We start from the raw sequence: 27510 nt of genomic DNA on the forward strand, positions 1-27510 counted from the left end.
TGCTCATATTTTATCCAGAACGTCTCCAGCCCTTCAGCCCTCTGGAAGGAGATGTTGTACTCCCCCGTCCCTACTGGAGTAATGAAAGCAAAAATGTCAGCAGCTCTGAACCCCATCTCAATAATCCTATCAACTACTTCCCTTCTGATGGGGGGGTTCCTACCCTCCCACCGCAGCTGCACCACATTTCTCCTCTGTGCCTGCACCCCTGATCCCACACCCTGTGCCACAGGTGCACTCACAGAATTCCCTCCCCCTGTCAGCGCAGCTGAGTAGCTCAAGACTCCTCCTGCATCAGGAGCTGGGGGGCTAAGGAGGGAGGATGGAGCTGAAGGCGCAGTGTGGGTGGGGCCTATGGCCAGAGCCGGTACCTTGGGGTGGGCAGGGCCTGTGGCCAGAGGCAGAGCCACGGTATGGACAGGGCCTGCAGCCGGAGCTGGTGCCACTGTATGGGCAAAGTCTGGCCAAAGCTGGTGCCGTGGTGTGGGCGGGGCCTGCGGCCAGAGCCCGGGCCTGGGGGCAGAGCCAAGACCTGACGGCTCCTCTCCCATTGGCTTCTCCTCCCCCTCTCTAGGAAGCAGAGAGCCGGGGATCCGCTCCAGCAGCATGTACACTCCCTTCTCTCACACTCTCTGCTTCACAGGCTTCGGCGGCTTCTGAGTGCCGTCACCCTTCTCCTCCGATTCCTCCGAGGTGAAGGCAAAATTCCGACCTCCCAGAGGAGATTCCATCTCCTGCACAAAGCTCAGCCCAGCCACGCCATCACTGTGCATCTCCTGTGACTCCCACACTAGCTGCTGCTGCGGCTGCTGAGCAGGGATGGATCCCTGCGCTTTCTCCTTCACTCTTACTGCTGCGCTCCCTCCGGCTTGCTCCGGGACTTCCTCCTCCACTCTCACTGCTGCGCTCCCTCCGGCTTGCTCCGGGACTTCCTCCTCCGCTCTCACTGCTGCGCTCCCTCCGGCTTGCTCCGGGACTTCCTCCTCCGCTCTCACTGCTGCGCTCCCTCCGGCTTGCTCCGGGACTTCCTCCATAGCTCTCACTGCTGTGCTCCCTCTGGCTTGCTCAGGGACTTCCTCCTCCGCTCTCACTGCTGCGCTCCCTCCGGCTTGCTCCGGGACTTCCTCCATAGCTCTCACTGCTGTGCTCCCTCTGGCTTGCTCAGGGACTTCCTCCTCCGCTCTCACTGCTGCGCTCCCTCCGGCTTGCTCCGGGACTTCCTCCTCTGCTCTCACTGCTGCGCTCCCTCCGGCTTGCTCCGGGACTTCCTCCTCTGCTCTCACTGCTGCGCTCCCTCCGGCTTGCTCCGGGACTTCCTCCATAGCTCTCACTGCTGCGCTCCCTCCGGCTTGCTCCGGGACTTCCTCCTCCGCTCTCACTGCTGCGCTCCCTCCGGCTTGCTCCAGAACTTCCTCCTCCGCTCTCACTGCTGCGCTCCCTCCGGCTTGCTCCGGGACTTCCTCCTCCGCTCTCACTGCTGCGCTCCCTCCGGCTTGCTCCGGGACTTCCTCCTCCGCTCTCACTGCTGCGCTCCCTCCGGCTTGCTCCGTGACTTCCTCCTTCACTCTCACTGCTGCGCTCCCTGCAGCTTGCTCCGGGATTTCCTCCATAGCGGTCACAGCTGCACCGGTGGTATCCGACTGATCCCCTGATGAGGATCCTTCACATGGCTGCCTCTTGCTGCGGCTAGTGACCGCTCCCTGGCCATCTTGAAACGCTCCTTATTGGAGTACTTCTCCCTGAGGATTCCACTGGCTTGCTTCAGGGTACTCACATAAGAGCTTTGCCGGGGGACTGCCAGCTCCATGGAGTCAAGTTCAGGTCGCATGAGTTGCCTCTTAGTACTCCATACTCTCTCATAGCTCGCCTTCATTCTCTTCAAATCCCGCTTTAGCTTGTTCAGGTTCTCCTCCTCCCTCTTGATCCTGGCCACATGAGCCGTCACCCGTCCTCTGTAGGCAGCATACGATTCACTCTGTTTGGGAGCATTTCCCAGGTCCTCGGTCTCCATTGGACCAGTACTCTGCTCCCCTGGGGGGTACCCCCGCCCGGATCATGGCCGGGCTCCGCCATAGTTGGCTGGGCCTAGGCAAAAAATTTAGCCCCAGGCCAGAATGAGGCCAGCAAGCCTCAGAGAGATTCACACGCTCACCGCTCTGTCTGTGTCAGCAGCACCATGCCCACTTCTTCTCCCGCAGGCTGCTGGGACCAGACTGTAGGATAGCTGGAGGAATCCTAGAAGGGTGCTCCTTGACCCTAATTAGTGCACCAGATTGTATGTAAGATTTTTATCTGCCCGTGTGGTCGGCCTGCTGGATTGGAGTGGAGTCTCCCTCTGGTGGTGGCCAAGAGGTAGTGCACACTGTGAAAGTATATCATGGCCGGTTTTATATACAATTTTATATATTCATATTAAGTCCCCCTTATTCCCTCTTACCCAAAAGTCATGGCCACACATGCGTGCCTCGGTTAGCTAGTCGCTGTGGGCATGTGCGTGTGGGTTGGATCCGTGACACTGTGCCTGTGTGTTCTCCACAGTCCTGGTCAAGCACTGCAATACCTGATCTAAGTTGTGGGTGGTAGCAGAGTTTCCATCCTGTTCATATGTGTTCTCAACAGTCCTGGTCAAGCACTGCAATACCAGATCTGAGCTGTAGGTGGCAGCAGAGTTTCCATCCTGTGCTTGTGTGTTCCCCACAGTCCTGGTCAGGCACAGCAATACCAGATCTGAGCTGTAGATGGAAGCAGAGTTTCCATCCTGTGCTTGTGTGTTCCCCACAGTCCTGGTCAGGCACAGCAATACCAGATCTGAGCTGTCGGTGGCAGCAGAGTTCCAAACTGCTGTGTTAAAGCCCAACTCCAGCTGAAATGTTTTTGTTGGTTTCCTGCAGAGTGATGGCAGGTTATAGCCTGGCCGGGTTTTCTTGTTATGTGCACAGTTGGAGGAAATTTCCCCACACTTCCTGTTGCCCTGGCACGTGCGATAAGGACAGGGAGAGGTGTCTGGATTTCCGATGTTCCTCTTTCTCTCCTTTTGCTCCTCTCCCCTCATCTGCCCCCCCCTGCCCCCAATTCTCTGTGCACGCACTGTAAGGGAAACATTATTCAGCATTTTAGTGTCATATTTCCTCAAACTTTGCAGTCTCACTTTCTCTGCTGCGATATCACACAATGTCTTGGCCCCCACTGAACATCTGTGACCAAACAGGAAGCCATCATGGAGTTATTTTCATCTCAAATAATTGTGTTCCTGAAACTGAGATCTGAGGTTCCCCTTTCTGTTCTCACTTCACACCAGCACAGTGACCGTTCATCAGTGTTGGAGGGGCGCTATCATCTTCTGGGGTCCCTCTGTGTGCCATTGTTCAGGATGAGGGTCTCCACTGTGATCTGGGGGTCCCTTTGTCTTATTGGTAAGTTGGGGAAGATTCATCTCTATATAAATATTAGGGATGAGAGGGATATAAGATGAGGGATTGCCTACAATTTGAGGTCCATCTGTTCATCAGTGTCTGGAATTGGGGTTCCCACTGTGATCTGGAGTCCCTCTCTTCATCGGTGTCTGGGATGGGGGTTCCCACTGTGATCTGGAGTCCATCTCTTCATCGGTGTCTGGGATGGGGGTTCCCACTGTGATCTGGAGTCCCTCTCTTCATCGGTGTCTGGGATGGGGGTTCCCACTGTGATCTGGAGTCCCTCTCTTCATCGGTGTCTGGGATGGGGGTTCCCACTGTGATCTGGAGTCCCTCTCTTCATCGGTGTCTGGGATGAGGGTTCCCACTGTGATCTGGAGTCCCTCTCTTCATCAGTGTCTGGGATGGGGGTTCCCACTGTGATCTGGAGTCCCTCTCTTCATCAGTGTCTGGGATGGGGGTTCTCACTGTGATCTGGAGTCCCTCTCTTCATCAGTGTCTGGGATGGGGGTTCTCACTGTGATCTGGAGTCCCTCTCTTCATCAGTGTCTGGGATGGGGGTTCTCACTGTGATCTGGAGTCCCTCTCTTCATCAGTGTCTGGGATGGGTGTTCCCACTGTGATCTGGAGTCCCTCTCTTCATCAGTGTCTGGGATGGGGGTTCCCACTGTGATCTGGGGATCTCATTGCATTATTGTTAAGTTCAAGAAGATTTATAAATACATAAATATTATGGGTAAAAAGGATATAGGATGAGGGGATCCCCCACAATCTGGGATGGAGGTTCCCACTGTGCTCTGGGGTCCCTCTCTTCATCAGTGTCTGGGATTAGGGTTCCCACTGTGATCTGGGGTTCATGTCTTCATCATTGTCTGGGATGAAGGGCTCCACTGTGATCTGGGGCTCTTCTCTTCATCAGTGTCTGGGGTGAGGTTCTCCTTTGTGACCCAGGGTCCCTGTCTTCATCAGTGTCTGGTCAATGGTCTCCATTGTGATCTGGGGGCCCTCTTTTCATCAGTGTCTGGGAAGAAGGGATCTTCAGTGATCTGCGGTCCCTCTATTCATCATTATCTGGGATGAGGGTCTCCTCTGTGATCTGGGGTCCCCCTCTTCATCAGTGTCTGGTGTGAGGTGCTCTTCTGTGATCTCTCTCTTCATCAGTGTCTGTGATGAGGGGCACAGCTGTGATCTGGGCCCCTCTCTTCATCAGTGTCTGCGATGAGGGGCACAGCTGTGATCTGGTGCCCATCTCTTCATGAGTGTTTGAAATGAGGATTTCCTCTGTGATCTAGGGTTTCTCTCTTAATCAGTGTCTGGGATGAGGGGCACAGCTGTGATCTGGGGCCCCTCTCTTCATGAGTGTTTGAAATGAGGATTTCCTCTGTGATCTAGGGTTTCTCTCTTCATCAGTGTCTGGTATGAGGGGCAAAGCTGTGATCTGGGATCCCTCTCTTCATCAGTGTCTGGGATGAGGGGCATAGCTGTGATCTGGGGCCCCTCTCTTCATGAGTGTTTGAAATGAGGATTTCCTCTGTGATCTAGGGTTCCTCTCTTCATCAGTGTCTGGGATGAGGGGCACAGCTGTGATCTGGGGCCCCTCTCTTCATGAGTGTTTGAAATGAGGATATCCTCTGTGATCTGGGGTCCCTCTCTTCATCAGTGTCTGGAATGAGGGGCACAGCTGTGATCTATCTCTTCATCAGTGTCTGGGATGAGGGGCAAAGTTATGATCTCGGCCCCTCTCTTCATGAGTGTTTGAAATGAGGATATCCTCTGTGATCTGGGGTCCCTCTCTTCATCATTGTCTGGGATGAGGGGCACAGCTGTGATCTGGGGTCCCTCTCTTCATGAGTGTTTGAAATGAGGATCTCCTCTGTGATCTAGGGTCCCTCTCTTCATCATTGTCTGGGATGAGGGGCACAGCTGTGATCTATCTCTTCATCAGTGTCTGGAATGAGGGGCACAGCTGTTATCTGGGGTCCCTCTCTTCATCAGTTCCTGTGTTGGGGTTCTCCTTTGTAATCTGCGGTCCCTCTCTTCATCACTGTCTGGGATGAGTGTCTCCAGTGTGATCTGGGGTCCCACTATATATATGCATTTGGTATGAAGAGTTCCACACCAAACTGGGGTCCCTCTCTTCATCTGCGTCAGAGATAAGGGTCTCCATTGTGATCCTGGGTCCTTCCCTTCATCATTGTCTGGTAAGATATCTCTGCTGAGATCTAGGGTTCTTCTGTTCATCATTGTCTGGGATGAGGGGCCCCAAAGTGATATGGGGTCCCTCTCTTCATCAGTGTCTGTGATGAGGGTCTCCCCTTTGATCTGGGGTCCCTCTGTTCATCATTGTCAGGGATGAAAGACCCTGATGTGATCTAGTGTCCCTTTCTCCATTAGTGCTTGGGATGAGGGTCTCCAATGTGATCTAGGGTTCCTCTGTTCATCAGTGTTGGAAGTGTGTGGTTCCACTGTGATCTTGGGGTCCCTCTCTTCTTTAATGTCCAGGATGGGGGGGACTGCTGTTATCTGGGGTCCCTCTGTTCATCAGTGCTTTGGATGAGGGGCTCTGGTGTTATTTTGGGTTCCCCTAAATGTCCAGGATGAGTGCCCACTGTGACCAGGGGTTCCCCTTGTAGTGCTTCCTCCATAGCAGCCACTATAGTAGTAGTAGCCCAGTAGTAGTAGAGCTATTGGTGCTTCAAAGCGCCTCCAAAGCCTCCATAGAAGTCTATGACAATGCTCACTTACAGCACCTGATGCATTTGAGAGGCATTTATTCAGAGTTAGCTGAATGCTCTGGGAAACCAACAAGTGAACCAGAAAGACAAAATTAGCAGCCACATCTAGTTCATGTGTATATATTCTGGGAGTGTCTGGTGCAGACGGTACATCTGGGGTGCAGCTTGGAGCAGCAGGAAGGAGAGCGGGGTCTAGACTGGAGCAGAGCACACTTGGTGTACAACATGGGAACGCTAAGCATTAGAAGATCAGCAGAGCTGCGGGAGTAGAACGGGAGAAACTAGCAGATGTCACAGGTGGTGAGCAGCTTGGGAGCAATATAGCAGGAGGTGAGTGGGGACTGGAGAGAGAAAGGACTGAGTGGTGGAGAATCAGCAGAGCTGAGGGACCAGGGCGTGATAAACTAGCAGATGTCACATGGTGAGTAATAAAGCGGGAGGTGATCGGCAAACCAGAGGATCAGCAGAGCCAGGGGTTACTACCGGGTGGGGCATCAGCAGAGCCGGGGGTTATTACGGAGTGGGACATCAGCAGAGCCGGGGGTTACTACTGGGTGGGGAATCAGCAGAGCTGGGGGTTACTACTGAGTGGGACATCAGCAGAGCCGGGGGGTTACTACCAATTGGGGCATCAGCAGAGCCGGGGATTACTACCAAGTGGGGCATCAGTAGAGCTGGTGGCTCTACTGAGTGGGGGATCAGTAGAGCCGGGGGGTTACTACCAACTGGGGCATCAGCAGAGCCGGGGGTTACTACCAAGTGGGGCATCAGTAGAGCTGGGGGTTACTACTGAGTGGGACATCAGCAAAGCCGGGGGGTTACTACCAATTGGGGCATCAGCAGAGCCGGGGGTTACTACCAATTGGGGCATCAGCAGAGCCGGGGGTTACTACCAAGTGGGGCATCAGTAGAGCTGGTGGCTCTACTGAGTGGGGGATCAGTAGAGCTGGTGGCACTACTAACTGGGGGATCAGTAGTGCTGGGGATTACAACTGAGTGGGGCATCAGAAGAGCTGGTGGTACTACTGAGCATGGATCTACTGAACAAGAATACGAATATTCTGGGGATCTGCTGAGTGGGGGTACTACTAAGCCAGGGTTCTACTGGGCTCCTTTAACACAAATAGAAAATCAAACACACACAGGGCATCTACCAAGCTTCATTAAAGCTTCAAAAAAAGGGTCACCAAAGCCTCAAAAATGCATGTTGAAGTAGTAGGTGCATTAATGTGTGTTAAAGTCAAAATAATTGTAAATGAGCCCGAAAGGTACAATGTACTTAGTGTGCTGCCTCCAGTGACTCAGTCCCTATTAGCAGTGTGAACAATGGGGAATGACCTCTCACTAGTCCTTGTGGTGCTCCTGTGAGCTCTTGCTGCAGGAAGGGGGGAGCCCTCCAGAGATTCAGCGGTGGGAGGCAGAGGGTGAGAGGATGGGCTGTGCCACTGAGCAGGCTGACCAGCAGCACTGATTACTGCAGGAGAGGGTGGTGGCTTTGTTGGCATTCTCTGTGAGAAGAGGGATCAGCAGCATCAGATCCGGTAAAGGAGCTCTTAGTGTCAGGAATATGGTGATCAGAAGGTGGTTCAATATGCAACATTGGTGAAGTTCCCTGTACACCTCCCTCTACCCCCCTTCATTACATTCCACCCCCTCCCCTAGTCCCAGCAACTCCATACCACCTTCAATTCCATCTGCATACAACCTCACCTTCTTTCCTCCAGTACCTTCCACCTACCCCTCTTCCTGGTCACTGTGTCTATCTACTGATTACCTAACCTCCCAGATCACAGCACTTCCACCTCCTCAAACCACCTCCATTTTATCCACCTTTAACCCTCTCCAGAACTTCTATCCTACCTATCCCCTCCCTCCCCCACCCCACCCTTTTTCATCACATTGTCTCTGTTCAGTGGTGTATTTAGGTCTTGTGCTACCTTAGGCAACACAAAAATTGTCTTCCCCCACGAACACAAACCAACATCACCCCCCTTCCTCCTACCGTGGAGAGAGCCTGACATTGACCAACTCCCCTGCCTCCCACCTAGGAGAGCCTACCACTAACCCCCCCCTCTTCACAGCTCCTCTTCACAGCTCCGGACATCCCCAGAAACGTGAATTAGGCTCTACATACACTATCAAGTAGCCCACAGCCTCTCTTGGATCCCACCTGGTTCCCATAGTGCACATGTCCCTTCTTTCATCCCTTCTTCTGGGGGGGAGGTGCTGCCCTCTTGAAATATGCCACCCTAGGCAAGTGCCTTGTAGTAAATACGCCCCTGCCTCTTTTCCATGCATATATTACCCCTCCCGGGTCAGAGAACTTACCTTCCACCTCAAACACTGCACTCCTGGTGTTCGGAATCTTCATCCTTGGTGCTGGATGACCTTGTCTAGTTGGGTGCCAGGCCCTACCCAATCGAAGCCATGGTTTCCACAATTATGGTGGCCAAGGAGTCTGAAAAGCTGTATGACATTTGGAGTGAATAGCTCTACATATGTGGCTATATATTTACCACACACCAATGGTTCTGATGGTTGGGTTGTAAAGAAATTATTTGGATGGGTCCGCACACCATCATGAAATAATCCTCATTTTTTTGGAAAGACTTTACTCAACTAACAGTTCAGAATATTCTGTACCCTTCTTCATGTTTTGATAAAATGTGACATTACAGAGCCATTAAAGGTGTCATTTTCTCTTTTCACAATAGGAGCTGGGGCCCTCAGGGGCCCCAGTGAAGTCACTGTCCATCACGGAGAGGATTTATCTGTGACCTGTTATTACGATGATGGCTTTGAATCCTATGTTAAGTATTGGTGTAAAGGAGCCTACAGGAAAACCTGTGACATCCTCATCAAATCAACTGATGGAAGGTCCATGAACCAATATTCTATGGAGGACAATCCTTCAAGTCGCAGGCTTACCATCACCAAAAGACGAATGAGACCGGAAGATTCTGACACATATCAATGTGGGATCGAACGAAACTGGTCCGATAACATGCACCCCGTGAAGGTGACCGTCCTCCCAGGTAACATTCTCTTCATTGTTTGTTGGGTTTTATTGTCACGAGACTGGAACAATAACTGTGACGGGAGTGACTTTTGGGGGTGGGGGGACCGCTTGGTCAGCTCATGCCCCCCTCATTATGTTTAACCCACCTTGTGCCTGTTAAGGGGTACAGGGTGTGAATGTGAATGTCCCAGTATTATGTATAGTGTGTGTTCCTTTGTCTAGACCACATGGCTGTCCATTGTCTGTTTGCCATGTGCTACCCCCCATGGTGCTGTGTCTTGCTGGCCAGCCGACTATTATGGGATGTACTGTTTGTGTATTGGTGTGGGGGTTGGTCAATATCCTTTGCCGCATGGCTGCATCCCATTGTTCTGTGTCTGGTTGGATGGGGAGGGGTGAAGAGGTGTTTCCTGCCTATACTGTAGCCCTTCCCACTGATAGGGTGAGCTGATGATGTGTTTCCTGTCCCTGGTTGTCTTCCCCCGCCCTCTGTATAAAACATGTTGTTTGCGTACAATAAAAGTTGTTGGCTTCCTGTTTTAGTAAGAGCTGGGTGCTGTCTTTTTCCTGAGGGATTTCAGGGTGTGGTCCATGGATGGTGTTCGGACAGGGGAAGTTGTGGTATAACGGAAAAACTCAGTGCGGTCTGGGGTCCGGTTCCATTACATTTAATAGTCGGCTGGCCAGCAAGGCACAGCACCATGGGGGGTAGCACATGGCAAACAGACAATGGACAGCCATGTGGCCTAGACAAAGGAACACACACTATACACAATACTGGGACATTCACATTCACACCCTGTACCCCCTTAACAGGCACAGGGTGGGTTAAACATAATGAGGGGGACATGAGCTGACCAAGTGGTCCCCCCACCCCCAAAAGTCACTCCCGTCACAATAACACGGAATTATAACTAGATCAACCTACAATTACATATTTCTACTGATCACATCTCAACTGCCCAACTCTTACATTGATGGTACAGGTAGTTTTTATGACTTTCTTTGGTTTCCATTGGGAATTGAAGAAATGTTAATAGATCATACATGGAGGTCAATGGTGACGAAGAGGAATGAATACGATAGGAGGGATCCACAGACCTCCCATGACTATTGCTAGAAGATATTGGTAGTCGTTGCTATAAATATTATTTATAGAAGGTATTGGCAATCATTGCTGTAAATAACAATGGTGGTGGGAAATCTCACATTTAAGGTCCGTGAAATGCCGCCCATCACCACAGGAAACCACAGGGCAGCTCAGAACAGACACAAAAATGTGAAAAAACACAGAGGATTGCCTTGTTTTCTCTTTTGTTCATCATTGTTGGATTTTATATTTAGCCTGAGAAGAATTTCCTCGCCCTGTGTTGACGCTGTTAAACCTCATGATGTACTGCTGTCATTTTCTTGACATTCTGCATGTTTAAAATATTTCATAAAAACTTTTATGGGACAAGAAATACATAGAAACACATAATGCTGACCTACAGAAGGTCACTGGAAATAGTTACCAACACTACTGAGCAACCGGACTGTTCATTGAATAAAAAAGGGTTAAAACTGCAGGCTAATCTTCTGATGCTTTGCCTTCCCTGCCCCCCCCCCCCCCTTCATCAGCATGCTAATTATTATAGAAAAACATTCCATTTTCATTGCATGCCTTATTTTAGACCTATTGATGTCATCGCTGGGTCTCTGTGCTTCTATCTGCAATGCAATGCTGATGGATTATGGCTGGTCGGAGACAATAGAAGTATCCATTAAAGGTCAGTGCAGGCAGCAGACAGGAAAGGGGACTGGTGAAATAACAAAAGTCAGGACAGGTAGCAGACAGAAGTATTTGTTAAATGTAACAAAGGTGAAGACAGGCAGTAGAGAGACGTATCCATTAAGTGTAGCAAAGGCCAAGGCAGGCATCAGACAGTAGGTGTCTCCATTAAATGTAGCAAAGGCCAAGGCAGGCATCAGACAGTAGGTGTCTCCATTAAATGTAGCAAAGGCCAAGGCAGGCATCAGACAGTAGGTGTCTCCATTAAATGTAGCAAAGGCCAAGGCAGGCATCAGACAGTAGGTGTCTCCATTAAATGTAGCAAAGGCCAAGGCAGGCATCAGACAGTAGGTGTCTCCATTAAATGTAGCAAAGGCCAAGGCAGGCATCAGACAGTAGGCATCTCCATTAAATGTAGCTAATGTAAGAGCAGATAGCAGACAGTAGAGATATCTATTAAGCATTGCTAAGGTTAGTGCAGGCAGCAGACATGAGAAGTATATTTAAACAAAGAAAAGGTCATGTAGGGCAGACAATAGAAGTATCTGTTAAACATAGCTAAGGTCAGGGCTAAAAGCAGACAGGTGAAGTATCTGTTAAAATGTATCCAAGGCCAGGGCAGGCAGCAGACTGAAAAGGGAACTGGTGAAGTAGCAAAAGTCAGGACAGGTAGCAGACAGAAGCATTTGTTAAATGTACCAAAAGGTGAGGACAGGCAGCAGAGAGAAGTACCCATTAAATGTAGCAAAGGCCAAGGCAGACAGCAGACAGTAGGTGTCTCCATTAAATGTAGATAAGATTAGAGCAGACAGCAGAGGTATCTATTAAGCATTGCTAAGGTCAGTGCAGGCAGCAGACATGAGAAGCAGCTTTTAAACAAAGAATAGGTCAGGATAGACAATAGAAGTATCTGTTAAACATAGCTAAGGTCAGTACCTGAAGCAGACAGAAGAAGTAACTGTTAAATGTATCCAAGGCCAGGGCAGGCAACAGACAGAAAAGGGGACTGGTGAAGTGTCAGAAGTCAGGACAGGCAGCAGACAGAAGACGTATCTGTTAAATGTAACAAAGGTCAGGACGGGCAGCATAGAGAATTATCTATTAAATGTAGCAAAGGCCAGGGCAGGTATCAGACAGTAGGCATGTCCATTAAATGTATTTAAGGTCAGAGCATATGGCAGAGAGTAGAAGTATCCATTAAGCATTGCTAAGGTCAGTGCAGGCAGCAGACAGTAGAAGTATTTTTTAAAAATAGAAAAGGTCAGGGAAGGCAGCAGAGGTATCCATTAAATGTAACTAAGTTCAGGACAGACAGTTGAGATATTACACTTAGCTATACATTAAACTTAGCTTAAAGACAGGGCAGGCAGTAGAAGTATCCATTAAACGTAGCTAAGGTCAGTGCGGGTAGTAGTCAGGAGATGTATCTTTTAAGTGTTGCAAAGGTTAGGGCAAGCAGCATACAGAAAATCCTGGAGCTGAGAGGCATGTGACCAGCAGCAGTGAGTTGGAAGGCTATGTCCCATTCCCCAGCATTTGGGACACTAGCCAAGAAGAGGAGGAACTTTGCTTGGCAAAGTGAGGATAGAGAGACAGAACCGGACAATGGGGCCCATCAGCAAAAAGGTAAGTAATACTACCAATAGCATTGTGAGCCAACTTAGCTCTACAGAGGACTCAGCTATAAATATTCTCCTACCACCTGAAGGTGATCTTACAGGGTCCCAAAATCCAAAGCTAAGGACAAGGATCCTGGAATTCCAGATATCTTTTTACACAAATCTTAACCAGCAGATAGCGACCTTTAGATTTGCTCCCACTCCTGCAGATTCACAAACAGTGCATGCTACCAAAAGGGAACCTGTGGACCCTGTAGAGAATCATTGAAAAGATAGTACTTGAACTATCTACAAAATAAAACCACAGATATCACCTCCATTGGGGAATATCAGGGAAAGATTCACAATTGCTTTAAGCAGGTGGATAGTAAAGTCTTCAACTTCAGATCTGACATTTTTCAGATTGAGGATAGATGTTAGAACTGATAATGGAGGCTTTGAAGGGACTAACAGTCACAGATCTGAAAAACTACGTAACCTCCTGGTTTTGGTGGTACCAAACCGCCGCAAAGAAGATACTGTATCTATTTGGAAAGAAACTACAGAGCACGGGGTTTCAAAACACAAGATCAGATACAGATGGAGAACCGCCTTTAAGATCATTACTATAACAGTCAACCTTCTACAGTCAGGTCCATAAATATTGGGACATGGACACAAGTCTAACATTTTTGGCTCTATACACCACAATGGATTTGAAATGAAACAAACAAGATGTGCTTTAACTGCAGACTGTCAGCTTTAATTTGAGGGTATTTACATCCAAATCAGGTAAACGGTGTAGGAATTACAACAGTTTGCATATGTGCCTCCCACTTGTTAAGGGACCAAAAGTAATGGGACAATTGGCTTCTCAGCTGTTCCATGGCCAGGTGTGTGTTATTCCCTCATTATCCCAATTACAATGAGCAGATAAAAGGTCCAGAGTTCATTTCAAGTGTGCTATTTGCATTTGGAATCTGTTGCTGTCAACTCTCAAGATGAGATCCAAAGAGCTGTCACTATCAGTGAAGCCATCATTAGGCTGAAAAAACAAAACAAACCCATCAGAGAGATAGCAAAAACATTGGGCGGCCAAAACAACTGTTTGGAACATTCTTAAAAAGAAGGAACGCACCGGTGAGCTCAGCAACACCAAAAGACCCGGAAGACCACGGAAAACAACTGTGGTGGATGAGCGAAGAATTCTTTCCCTGGTGAAGAAAACACCCTTCACAACAGTTGGCCAGATCAAGAACACTCTCCAGGAGGTAGGTGTATGTGTGTCAAAGTCACCAATCAAGAGAAGACTTCACCAGAGTGAATACAGAGGGTTCACCACAAGATGGAAACCATTGGTGAGCCTCAAACACAGGAAGGCCAGATTAGAGTTTGCCAAACGACATGTAAAAAAGCCTTCACAGTTCTGGAACAACATCCTATGGACAGATGAGACCGACATCAACTTGTACCAGAGTGATGGGAAGAGAAGAGTATGGAGAAGGAACTGCTCATGGTCCTCAGCATACCACCTCATCAGTGATCATGGTGGTGGTAGTGTCATGGCGTGGGCATGTATGGCTGCCAATGGAACTGCTTCTCTTGTATTTATTGATGATGTGACGGCTGACAGAAGCAGCCGGATGAATTGTGAAGTGTTTCGGGAATATTATCGGCTCATATTCAGCCAAATGCTTCACAACTCATTGGACGCTTCACAGTGCAGATGGACAATGACCCAAAGCAGACTGCAAAAGCAACCAAAGAAGTGGAATGTTCTGCAATGGCCAAGTCCATCACCTGACCTGAATCCGATGGAGCATTTCACTTGCTGAAGACAAAACTGAAGGGAAAATGCCCCAAGAACAAGCAGGAACTGAAGACAGTTGCAGTAGAGGCCTGGCAGAGCATCACCAGGGATGACACCCAGAGTCTGGTGATGTCTATGCGTTCCACACTTCAGGCTGTCATTGACTGCAAAGGATTTGTAACCAAGTATTAAAAAGTGAAAGTTTGATTTATGATTATTATTCTGTCCCATTACTTTTGGTCCCTTAACAAGTGGAAGGCACCTATGCAAACTGTTGTAATTCCTACACCGTTCACCTGATTTGGCTGTAAATACCCTCAAATTAAAGCTGACAGTCTGCAGTTAAAGCACATCTTGTTCGTTTCATTTCAAATCCATTGTGGTGTATAGAGCCAAAAATGTTAGAATTGTGTCCATGTCCCAATATTTATGGACCTGACTGTACATTTCCTGAACCCTCAGACAGAACGGAGGAGTTGTTAGAGGGTCACCAAAGTTCCATCCATCTGAATGATGACCAGAACATTTCATATTGGAAGTGTAGCACTGGCAATAAAACAAATGAAGTTTTGTGTATTTACTTTTGTATGTCACTTGTAGGCTTTACATTTTTATACTGTACATTTATGTTGTTAACCCATTAACCAGCGGTGGGCTGGTCTCCAACTTCAGAGGCATCCCAGCACCCCTAAACAATACATTGGTGGACTTTGGACTTTGCAGCATAATAGAAGAATACTCATTCTCATTTTTTGTTTACAAAATATTTATTGTGTTTTTGTTTTTTATACAAGTTAAGTACAAAGAGGACTAGTCATACAGCCATCCATCATCGTACAATTGGAGGACAATACACATTGAGGTTTGGTCACATGATGATGTGATGCACGTAAAAATGCCATTCAAACACTATGGGAATTATGAGTACAAAGAGGGCCATGGGGGTTGTTCCCCATAGGAAGCGGACCAGTGCACCTTTAAATACTTCTTGCAGTTACCAAGTATATTACGGAATGTGCATCCAAAAGAGTAAGGGAATAGAGTGCGGGTGTATTGTGGACATGGCATTATAAATGGTGACTTGAAAAAGAACCTAAAGGAAGAATAATCCAAGGAAGGAAGGGGTGGAGGGGACAGCAGGTCAGGTAAAGGGTTATAGTTCAAGAGACCCTGTCACCAGACCAGTCATGACAACAACATGTCATGTCCATTAAGAATATACTGAATGTGCATTTATTGTGTTTTATTCTTGTAATTCCTGAAAAAGCCTCCCCCGTGTAGACATTCAAAAGTCCTGAGACTGAGGGTGCCTCTATCTTAGATGTGATGTCAGCAACCCCAAAAGAGTCAGGTGACACTCTATAGAATTTCCCTTTACTCCTTCCCCAGCAGCTACATAAAAGGTTATGTAGGGAAGAAGGAGCTGGGTCAGCACAGTAAATGTACACTCCCAGAGGAGGAGAGAGCTATGACATACAAGGAGGGGGTTAGCTTCTAGGGAATTGACTCTTCCTGGAGTATTCACATTTCCTACTGCAAGTAAGCATTTAAACACCTAATATTTCTGTGCCTTTACCTTTTATTTTTAAGTTGGTGGCAGGGTGTTTATAAGGAAAGCAAGAGGGATGACAGATGATCCATTCATGGTACCTGGGGGTACCATGAATGGGGGGTCTGCACTGAAGTTATAGTTATGTTCTAATATCTCATGGCATATGTAGGAGATCCATGAGACCATACATTGAGGAAGGCAGGACATGGCATCATTCACAATGACAAAGAGCTTCTCATTGTTCCAGAGTCTGTTCTTATCCTCAGCCAGGTTGAGGGTTGGTGGTCTCCATGCCCCTGGCTGTGACGTTCAAAGTCACGTATCATCATGGGGGAGTTGGTTCTACTTGATATCTATGATGGATTCATTATTGTGGGCTATAAGACTTTGGAAGGTCCTGATACCTTCCTCCAAGGTATTATCGTCAGAGGAGGATGAGGGGGCAATTAAATATGCCCAAGAGTGGGAGGTGGGAGATATAAGTTACTGGAAGATGTAACCAGTCTGTCACGTACCTGATGATTGAGTCTGATGTGCAGAGGAAGGCCTCTCTTACAGCTCCAGCTCAGGGACCACTGGTGAAGAAACAGCGGCCATAAGATCACGGTCTGGTACAAGTGCCTATATATTGTCCAGCAGATTGCACAGATGAAGAACAAGTGTTTCTACAGGAATAGACTAGGTGTCCACACAGTGAATGGCAGAAGGAACAGCAGACCCAGGATTTGGCAGACAGTTGAATGGTCACAGGTGCAGGAAAACTAGTAAAAGGTGGCAGGCAGATGGATAGCAAGAACCAAGTGGGGTATGACCCCGAGCAGAGAGATCACAGGATACGTAGTCAGACGAGTCAAGTCAGCAACAGATGGTCAAGTACAGGCATGGACAGCAGGCAGGAGAACGGTCAGGGTCCAAGGCAGAAATGAGCAACACTAAAGCAGGCAGATGAGCAAGAGGCAGGCCGAATCCAAAAACAGGCTGATGTCAGGGCAGGCATCATTCAGGAAAGGTCAGGACAATCCAGGTCAATCACAGGGAATAGGAACAGGCACAGGAACTCAGGAAGAGATGCAGATCAGACAGCAACCAACTATTGCAGCTGTTGCACTTATATAGGCCACTTGGCACCAATATCAGTGATGAATATGCATGTGCCTGCACACTGCAAGACGGGCACCCGCAGGGCCACACCTGTGCATTTGTGTGCGCCTTGAAGCCTCCCTAGCACTATGGCCAGCTCTTCCCTGACACCCTCCCTGTACTTGAGGGAATGCTTTAGCCTCATTTTTTCATTTCTTATATCTTTAAAGTGCATTTCCACTCTTGTAGCCAAGTTGGGATAACACCTACTTTATATATGATCCATGCCGCCATTCACATTGCAGATCTTAAAAACTGCAGCTTGCCTTCTATAGCCACTCTATTCCCAACCCTCTAACAAGAAAAATCCTAGATAGTTCTCTTTGTTTATGAGGAGGCCGGGTAGCTGTGTGCCGCCATATTATACCCTGCCTGTGCTGTGAAGGCAGAACTTCATTATCAATTGTAACTAGACTTAAACATTGTCCGCCCTAACAAAGGGTTAGAGGTTTTTAATGGCTGGAAAGAGGGGGCCCTATGATTAGCTCTTACCGGAGCCTGGGAACACAACCGCCATCTAGGGTAGGGTGAGCGCTGTGGGACCGAAGCAAATCCATGCCTCCATCTCACATTCAAACAGTGAAACCGGACGTGACGTCACTTTCAGATGCACACTTTCCTGGCCAGTACAGCCAGGGGATACATCTAACCAAGCCGATCTGTGATTGGTTAGATGGTGCAACGGGCATGGGAGACATATGGGTCTAATGTCTCCATAAAGAGTACCTGTCACCTACCCAATGCTATCACATGGGGGTTTGTGAACCCCTTGAGATAGCAATCAAGTTAAAAAAAGAAAAAGTTTAAAAAAGGTAAATTATAATATATATTGTGACAGTGTGACGATCTGTCACGATATACAAAGGATATTTCACCCGGGATTCTCAACAAGGCAGGTTGAGGGGCTCCAGGGTACTTGTTTGATGGAGAGGAAAGTAGCTTTTCACTTTCCTCGTTTGTTTGTAAAGTCCATTTTGGGACCCGGAGCCTGGAGATTTCAAAGTGATTTGGGAGGGATGAAATCTCCAATCCTGGGGCCAGGTTTTGGAAATGTCCAGGAGACTGATTGGTCGGGTGTGCATGGCTCTCTTCTAGAGTCAGGACCAGGGTCTGGGCTCCATCGCGGCAGACAGGAGGTCATTGCCCAGGAGTCAGGAGAGCGCCACCTAGGAGAGGTGGAAGCCAGAGCAGCAAGGGGCCGTTAGCTGTGTGCAAAAAGCCATTTATGGAAGGAGGCCGTGTGAGTTCAAGAAGTCCAACGCTGCGTGCTGGGACTGGCCAGTGGTCTGGGAGACCCATATAAACAGAGGGACTGCTAACCAGCAGGGGTGACAAGGAGTAGCCAGGAGGCTGAATATTGGTTTCATGTGTTTTGATGGTGAACACCCCTGTGTGGGAAACTTCTGTTATGGAACTTTCTTTTAAATAAAATTGGGCAAAAAGGCCCTTAAAAAGAACGCTATTGGCTGTGTGCCTTAAAGCTCTATCACTCGATACTAAGTTCCCACAATATATATATATCATTTTTTTTTTTAAATTGACATAACCCCCGTTGTGCAAATGCAAGCCCAGGGTGTGCACATGTATGTAAACCACAGTTGTACCACACGTATGACATGTTGCTGCGAACATCAGAGTGAGAACAATAATTCTAGCACAAGAGCTCCTAGTTACCTATAAATTGATGAGCAGGGTTGGATCTAACCTACCTGATCTGGGGGTGCAGTAAAAAAAAAGTCGGGGGGCGTAATATCAGCTGTATGTGCGAGTCACTGACAGTCTGTCACACAGTGTTACAACCTTGCATGTATCAGGCTGTCATTAGATTAGAGTGATTAACCCCCCTGGCGGTGTTCCTGAGTGTAGCTCGGGGTAGAATTTCTATACCAAAAGCGGTAACCCCCCCCGAGCTACACTCAGGCTTACCCTGCGGCGCTGCTCTGGGGGTCCCTGCAGCACTTACCTTGTCCTTCGCTCCCGATCCCGCGGACGATGCCGGTATCCAGCTTCTGTGTTCCGGTCCCTGTGACGTCGGGACGTATGGGTGCCGGAACCGGCGGGAAATTTGAAATTTTAAAAAAATGTCATTTTTGCTGTCATTGCTGTTTCAATGCATTTCACATATATTTTGTCCCTACTGCTTTGTCCGGCGCCCCGGCCTGCATTTTGACTGTTCTTTCTGCCTGGAAACTTAGAAAAGTCCATGGCGTCCAAAAAGCGTCCCTTTACGTCAAAAGCGGTTTTAGAGCAGCGATAGTAAATCAGAACCACTTGCAGAATTGAGTGATAATGATTGGTGGGGGAAATTCGTCATCAGACACTGAAAACGATTCTGCGACTGAGCTCAGCGATGTGCGAACTTGGCGCTCTATTTCACATTTCAGTGTTTTTGGTGATTATATTATTGAATTACATTTATTATTATTATATTATTATTTTTTATGATTATTTAATACATTATAATTTATTATTTCGTGTTTCAAATTTTATCATATCCGGAATGTTTAATAGACTCTTGTCCGGACAGATTTCAGTGAGTTATTCCTAAAAATTACAGCCTACAATAAAAAACTACATATTTCCATGCAAAAAAATGTACCGCTTTCAGCACAAAAAATTGGAAAGAATCAGATCACCGAGGAGGTTAAACAGAACCTGTGCCCCCTTCTATCAGATGTCCCTATCAAAGTCCCCCTTACATCAGGTGTTCCCATCAGAGTCCATACATCAGGTGTTCCCATCAGAGTCCCTACATCAGGTGTTCCCATCAGAGTGCCCCCCTACATCAGGTGTTCCCATCAGAGTCCTTACATCAGGTGTTCCCATCAGAGTGCCCCCCTACATCAGGTGTTCCCATCAGAGTCCCTACATCAGGTGTTCCCATCAGAGTGCCCCCCTACATCAGGTGTTCCCATCAGAGTCCCTACATCAGGTGTTCCCATCACAGCGCCCCCCTACATCAGGTGTTCCCATCAGAGTGCACCCTTACATCTGGGTCCTCATCAGAGTGCCCCCTTACATCAGGTGTCCCCATCAGAGTGCCCCCTTACATCAAGTGTCCCCATCAGAGTGCCCCCTTACATCAGGTGTCCCCATCAGAGTGCTCCTTTACATCAGGTGTCCCCATCAGAGTGCCCCTTTACATCAAGCATCCCCATCAGAGTGCCCCTTTACATCAGGGTCCCCACCAGATGCATCAATTGTCACCATTCGAGTGCCGCCTTATATGTGATCAGTTATCCCCATCACAGTGTCCCCTTACATGGACTGTCCCCATCAGTACTGTCCTACCTGGGGGAGCATGACTAAAATATGGGGTGGGCACAGCCCATCCCAGCACCCCCCTAGATCCAGCCCTGCTGATGAGCTGTAAAGTCTTTCAAAGTGTTGCCTATGGTGATTTTTGGTCACCGTAGTTTGTTGGCGATATTGTGGGCGCACACAATTTTAAGACATGGAATCGTTGGTATCTATGTACTCGATGCAACCTCATCTTTTATATTTTAGCCACAAATGGGTAATCTACTGTGTGTTTTTGCACTAAAATTCATTTTATTATATTTTTTCCTGAAAATGTGCGTTTAATAAACAATTGCGTAGATATCATGTGACATAAAAATGTGCAAATATCACCTTTTTTTCTTTAGGGCCTCTGCTTTCAGAAAATATATAATTTTCTGGGGGTTTAAGTAATTTTATTGCCAAAAATTTTAATTTTTACTTGTATGGCGCCAAACTGGTTAACACTGCTGTACGCAGGCAGCGCTAGGAGCCCCGTCACACCCACCTCTCATGTAATCTAAGATATCTGGAGCTCCGCTCACCAGCCTATGAGGAGCGATGTTACGTCCTCGCACGTCATCCATCCCATCTACTGCACGAGGATCTCAATCTGGAAAGGCCTGCTGCGTAGAAGTTGGATGGGCGAGAGTGGGGCCTCATGTCTAAATTGTGCCTCACAAAGCCTAGAGCCTCGCCCGGGGCTGGGCTTCTTCTAATGAGCACAGACTTGGGACAGGCTCACCCTAACATTGTTCAAAAAACTTTGAAGTCGGCCACTACACCTCTTGCTGAGAAAAAGTAAAAAATATATATGTGTATATATATATATATATATATATATATGTATATGTGACACTCGAAAAATGAGAATCTGGTGCAAAAGTTGATTGATTTCAGTGCAGCAACTTAGAAGGTGAAACTAATATATGAGACTCATTCCATGCAAAGCAAGATAGTTCCAGCCGTGATTTGTCATCATTGTGATGATTATGGCTTCCAGCTCATGAAAACCCCAAATCCACAATCTCAGAAAATGAGAATATTGTGAAAAGGTGGAATAATCTCGGCTCAAAGTGTCCCACTCTAATCAGCTCATTCAGCCATAACACCTGCAAAGGGTTCCTGAGCCTTTAAATGGTCTCTCAGTCTGGTTCAGTAGGAATCACAATCATGGGAAAGACTGCTGACCTGACACCATCACTGACACCCTCCATAAGGAGGGAAAGCCTCAAAAGGTAATTGCAGAAGAAGTTGGATGTTCCCAAAGTGCTGTATCAAAGCACATTAATAGAAAGTTATGTGGAAGGGAAAAGTGTGGAAGAAAAAGGTGCACAAGCAGCAGGGATGACCGCAGCCTGGAGAGGATTGTCAGGAAAAGGTGCACAAGCAGCAGGGATGACCGCAGCCTGGAGAGCATTGTCAGGAGAAGGCCATTCAAAAGTGTTGGGGACTTTCACAAGGAGTGGACTGAGGCTGGAGTCAGTGCATCAAGAGCCACCACACACAGACGGATCCTGGACATGGGCTTCAAATGTCGTATTCCTCTTGTCAAGCCGCTCCTGAACAACAAACAACGTCAGAAGTGTCTTACCTGGGCTAAAGAAAAACAGACCTGGTCTGCTGCTCAGTGGTCCAAAGTCCTCTTTTCTGATGAAAGCAACTTTTGCATCTCATTTGGAAACCAAGGACCCCGAGTATGGAGGAAGAATGGAGAGGCCCAAGGACCCCGAGTATGGAGGAAGAATGGAGAGGCACAAGGACCCCTAGTATGGAGGAAGAATGGAGAGGCCCAAGGACCCCGAGTATGGAGGAAGTACGGAGAGGCCCAAGGACCCAGAGTATGGAGGAAGAATGGAGAGGCCCAAGGACCCCGAGTATGGAGGAAGAATGGAGAGGCCCAAGGACCCCGAGTATGGAGGAAGAATGGAGAGGCCCGAGGACCCCGAGTATGGGAGGAAGAATGGAGAGGCCCGAGGACCCCGAGTATGGGAGGAAGAATGGAGAGGCCCGAGGACCCCGAGTATGGAGGAAGAATGGAGAGGCCCGAGGACCCCGAGTATGGAGGAAGAATGGAGAGGTCCAAGGACCCCGAGTATGAAGGAAGAATGGAGAGGCCCAAGGACCCCGAGTATGGAGGAAGAATGGAGAAGCACAAGGACCCCGAGTATGGAGGAAATATGGAGAGGCCCAAGGACCTAGAGTATGGAGGAAGAATGGAGAGGCCCAAGGACCCCGAGTATGGAGGAAGAATGGAGAGGCCCAAGGACCCCGAGTATGGAGGAAGAATGGAGAGGCCCAAGGACCCCGAGTATGGAGGAAGAATGGAGAGGCACAAGGACCCCGAGTATGGAGGAAGAATGGAGAGGCACAAGGACCCCGAGTATGGAGGAAGAATGGAGAGGCACAAGGACCCCGAGTATGGAGGAAGAATGGAGAGGCACACACTGCAAGATGCTTGAAGTCAAGTTTCCATAGTCTGTGTTGATTTGGGGAGCCATGTCATCTGCTGGTGTTGGTCCTCTGTGCTTCATTAAGTCCAGGGTCCCCGCAGCCGTCTACCAGGAGATTTTGGAGCACTTCATGCTTCCTTCCACAGACGAGCTTTATGGGGATGTTGACTTCATTTTCCAGCAGGACTTGGCACCGCCCACACTTCCCACACTGCCAAAAGCACCAAAACCTGGTTCAATGACCGTGGGATTACTGTGCTTGATTGGCCAACAAACTCACCTGACCTGAACCCAATAGAGAATCTATGGGGCATTGCCAAGAGAAAGATGAGAGACATGAGACTGAACAATGCAGAAGAGCTGAAGGCTGCTATTGAAGCATCCTGGTCTTCCATAACACCTCAGCAGTGCCACAGGCTGATAGCTTCCATGCCACGCCGCATTGAGGCAGTAATTGCTGCAAAAGGGGCCCCAACCAAGTACTGAGTACATATGCAGCTTCTACTTTTCAGAGGTGCGATATTGTTCTATGTAAAATCCGTGTTTTATTGATTGCATGGAATATTCTCATTTTCTGGGATTGTGGATTTGGGGTTTTCATGAGCTGTAAGCCATAATCATCACAATGATGACAAATCACGGCTGGAACTATCTTGCTTTGCATGGAATGAGTCTCATATATTAGTTTCACCTTTTAAGTTGCTGCACTGAAATAAATGAATGAATGAATGAATGAATGCACCAGATTCTAATTTTTTGAGTTTCACCTGTGTGTGTATATATATATATATATATATATATATATATATATTTTAGGTGTGATGTGTGACTAGAAACTCGTAACAACCATTTAGTGGGGTTTTCTCAAATTTCATTGCAATAGTGGAAATACGCTTTATACTTCCTCAGCAGCTTATCTAATTTCCTTCCCTTTTTTCTCATCCTGCGGTTTTCTTTTTTTATTCTACTCACTTTTCATATTTACACTGCAGTACATTTCCTTTAAATTGTGCAGCCTGCAAGGCTCTGTGAGGCATAGCTTCATACTCCCCTACAGAGTATATCTGTGTCACGGTCAGGGTCAGGGTCAGGCTCAGAGACCCGTAGCTATAGCAGCAGGCCAACCAACAGGATAGATAAAAAAGCAGGTCACCCTGACAGATGACGCAGGCTCACCTACCTGTGGGGTCTAAGCACTAACCGGTATTCACCAGAGCTCCTGGTGGTGGGGATGGGTTTTGCTGCGTGTTAGTACCAGGTCGCAGTTCTCAGGATCGCCACACCAGGAGGTGAGCAAGCCAGGATCCAGTAGCAGATATGGCAGGTAGGGATCAAGCAGAAGCGTAGTCAGTAAACAAGCCAAGGGTCGATAAGAAGTGGTTGCAGGTTGGGATGAGGCAGAATCGTAGTTGAAGAACAAGACAAATGTTGGTAGCCAAGGTACGGACAGCAGCAGGAGAGACAAGAGCAAGATATTGGCTGGAGAAGGCACAATAATCTGGTAGACAGGAATTGCAGAGACATGGTTTAAATCAGGAAGGTCATGGGAGGAGCAAAGCGTTCAAGGCTCAGCAGAAATCAAGGCACAATGCAAGATTGTCCAATGGATCAGGCAGAGTACTTCCCAGCATCTCAGGTAGCGCAGTGAGAAGAGTTACTGTCAGATACAATAGAGGTCCCGGGTTCAATTCCAGGCCCTTATAATCTGATTATGAGTAGAACAATATAACACACAATGTAGCCCACCAGTCCCCTAACATGGCGGCTGAATTACTTCTTTTTTTGCAGGCTTTATGAAAGTACAGAAAAATAACCGTTGCTCTTGTTAGAAATCCTATCTTCTTGTAAAAAATCCCCAGTTTCTATGCCAGAAGACAAGGTTGGGTCACACAATGAAACTCCTTTATGTCCTGTCCACAATCCACTTGAGTGGAGGTGGATTGTCTTCTTGGTCCAACAGTAAAATTGACTATTTCATCACTTGTCCTCTAGCTGTATAAATCTTTGCCCATTGGGTCCCCTCCAGGATCCCTTCCCCCACTGTAATGTTTGTAGGATCATCTGGAAGAAGAACCCAAAGAATCAGTCACGTTTGGTAAAGTCAGTACACCTGGAGGAGGTACAAGTCACCCAATTCCAGAAGACGAGGTCAGGTCAAACTATGGAATTCTTGTCTGTCTCTTGTTCTGAACAATCCAGCAGGGTGCAGGTCAAAGGTCCTTCTCAGAAAGCCCCCCAAGAATCGGTCAAGCTTGGTAAACTTAGGCTGGCCATAGAATATGCAATTTTCTATCCTTGGGGTTGAAGACAAGAAAATTGCTCAATTCCCCTATTCAACATAGTCAGTGTTGATGGGGGAATCCCTCCCACTACACTATTGTATTCTGACAGCAGGAGGTTTCCCCGCTGTCAGAATACAATAATCACTGCTGGCAAATTTAACAGCTGCCGGTGATCATACAAAAAATAAATCCAACATGCTGGTTGTACTGAAGTTGATCAATAAATCAACTTCATTATAACCAGACTGTGCACAGATGGATCAAAATTCATCTAGTTCTTGCTGAACCAACTGAATTTCGATCCATCTCTGGATGGCTTTAGATACACTTGGAGGAGATACAAGTCACCCAGTTCCAGAAGACAAGGTCAGGTCATATAATAGAAGTCTTATGTGTCTTTTGTGCCTCACAATTTAGCTGAGTGAAGGTGTAAGGTCCTTCTCAGAAGAACCCCCAAGAATAAGTCGGGTTTGGTACACTTAGATACAGAGGAGGAATGGGTCACCCAGTTCCAGAGGACAAGGTCAGCTTATACAATGGAACTCTTTCTCTTGTCCTCCACTATCCAGCTGGGTGGTGGCATAAGGTCCTTCACATCTAACACAGGGGAAGAGTAGGAATCTTTGAACTGGGGAATAATCACAACCAAGTGGCCCATTCTTGGTAGAGATGGATGTTTGTGGGTAAAGGAAAGTTTACAATGCAAATGGTGAAAGATGCTCTTGAAGGACATGGTTTATAGTGACACACTTTTTGTCATCTTTCAGCATGGGCTCTCTGGATTCAGTCATATGACATCCCATGATGTTTCGGAGCTGCCAATGAAGTCAGTACTGGAAGATTTCCATCAGTCAGAGGCTGTAATCGCAGGTCTCAATAGGGAGCAGGGATCTTGTACCATGTGTTACTGACTGCTTCTTCCACATTGACCAATGTCTGAATGGCTAAGGCTCTCCACTCCTGGCCACCAGCCAAACATACTTCATCAGTGTCGGCCGAACAGAAAAATGCTTCCCTGTCCTCTGGCCCACATCCCAATCCAATGTCACTTCCTTCTGTTATCCATCCTCGCTGACATACTAAAATCAAAAGCAATACATAAATTATACACAATAAGTGTGATTACTTCTCTGATCATTTACAATCTGACCCCATAGGAGGAGATGTAAAAATAATATTGCTGTGTTGTGTCTTCTCAGGGGTCTGCAGGATGACGCCACTCTGGACCTCCATAGTGGAATTCCCTCCTAGATTTGAGACTGCATGGGAGAACGAGGTGGTGGAAGTGTCATGTAAGGAGCAGTATGACAGCAGGACGTTCCATCTGACGTGTGTGAAGAAGTCAGACGTTTTCCAGTTTTATTTTCATTCTGAGCCGGCACCGTGTACACGTGAGATCTGTTCACTGATTACAAACCCAACAACATGAAGGGTTACATACTATATATGTCAAAAATGTTGCCTTCTCCTTGGTCAAAAGTTTTTTATTTTATGCTTCCAAAATGTATCCTGGTGTTGACTGGGTTGACCTTCTTTTTGCAATCTGTCTAATAAAGTGTCACTCCACCCAGAACTGACCCCAACTTTGGATAAATAGCTAACCTGTTTGCCCTTTCCCTTCCCTGACTATGTTTTTGTGGTTCCTCATCCTTTGCACCTCTGCTCCAGATCCTCCCTTTATTAACCTTCAGAGTTCATGGCTTACTTTTAGTCTGGCCTTGTATTACACTGGGCCCCGTGACACCATCTGTCTCAGTTGTGTCATCAGAGAGGGCCACAGGAGTGTCACCATTCCCCTACCAAGAGCTCTGGTGAACACCTGGTGGGCTCAGGTTCTGCCCCCTCATGGTGAGCTCATACGGGTGACTCCACTTCTAGTGTCCCATCCTGTTGTCTGTACCATGGTTTGGTCTAGTATTGCTCACACACCTCCTCAGGGCTTTGGCATCCCATTAATCACCCTGGTAGCACCCAATGATGGGCATTGTATCTTCTCCATTCCAGGGAAGTGTCAGAGGTTGATAAATGTGGGACAGAATATAAGCATGTATCCAGAGAAGGAATATTATGGTCAGGGTGAAGAAGTGACGCTGATGTGTCCCCCTGGATATTCACCCAATTACAGCAAAATCCGATGTATAAGAGCCAACAGCACCAATATCTGGAATGTGACTGAGGCTTTCTGTATCTACTCGCCAAGTAAGTCATGCTACAACTTTTTTATTTTTTATATTGCTACTTAGAAAAAACAGGAAAAAAACAACAAATAATGAAAAAGAAAATAACAGCTAAGGGGAGAAGGAGGTATTTACAACAACATTTATAAAAAAAAACTTTAAATTTATATTTTAATTTCACTTGGGTACAGTGCTGCATGACCGTGCAATTACCAGTTAATGTAGTGCAGTGCTGAATGGCAAAATAATGGTTTGGTAATGAAGGGGGTTACACCTTCTGG

At 47.5% G+C, this 27510-nt stretch overlaps 1 protein-coding gene across 1 annotated transcript in view; it reads left to right on the forward strand.

Moving 5' to 3' along the window:
- Positions 1–3313: 3313 nt before the first annotated feature.
- Positions 3314–27510, forward strand: part of LOC149450255 (uncharacterized) — a 36181-nt gene continuing 11984 nt past the window's right edge. The window contains exons 1-4 of the mRNA XM_089692149.1: positions 3314–3413; positions 8863–9183; positions 26252–26443; positions 27057–27251. Coding sequence (XP_089548275.1) covers positions 3371–3413; positions 8863–9183; positions 26252–26443; positions 27057–27251 — 751 coding nt within the window. The 5' untranslated portion in view covers positions 3314–3370. The remainder of the gene's footprint in view (positions 3414–8862; positions 9184–26251; positions 26444–27056; positions 27252–27510) is intronic.

Source organism: Staurois parvus, unplaced genomic scaffold, assembly GCF_062004578.1.
Source record: "Staurois parvus isolate SC_StPar_1 unplaced genomic scaffold, SC_StPar_1.0 ptg000577l, whole genome shotgun sequence".
Lineage (NCBI taxonomy): Eukaryota > Metazoa > Chordata > Amphibia > Anura > Ranidae > Staurois > Staurois parvus.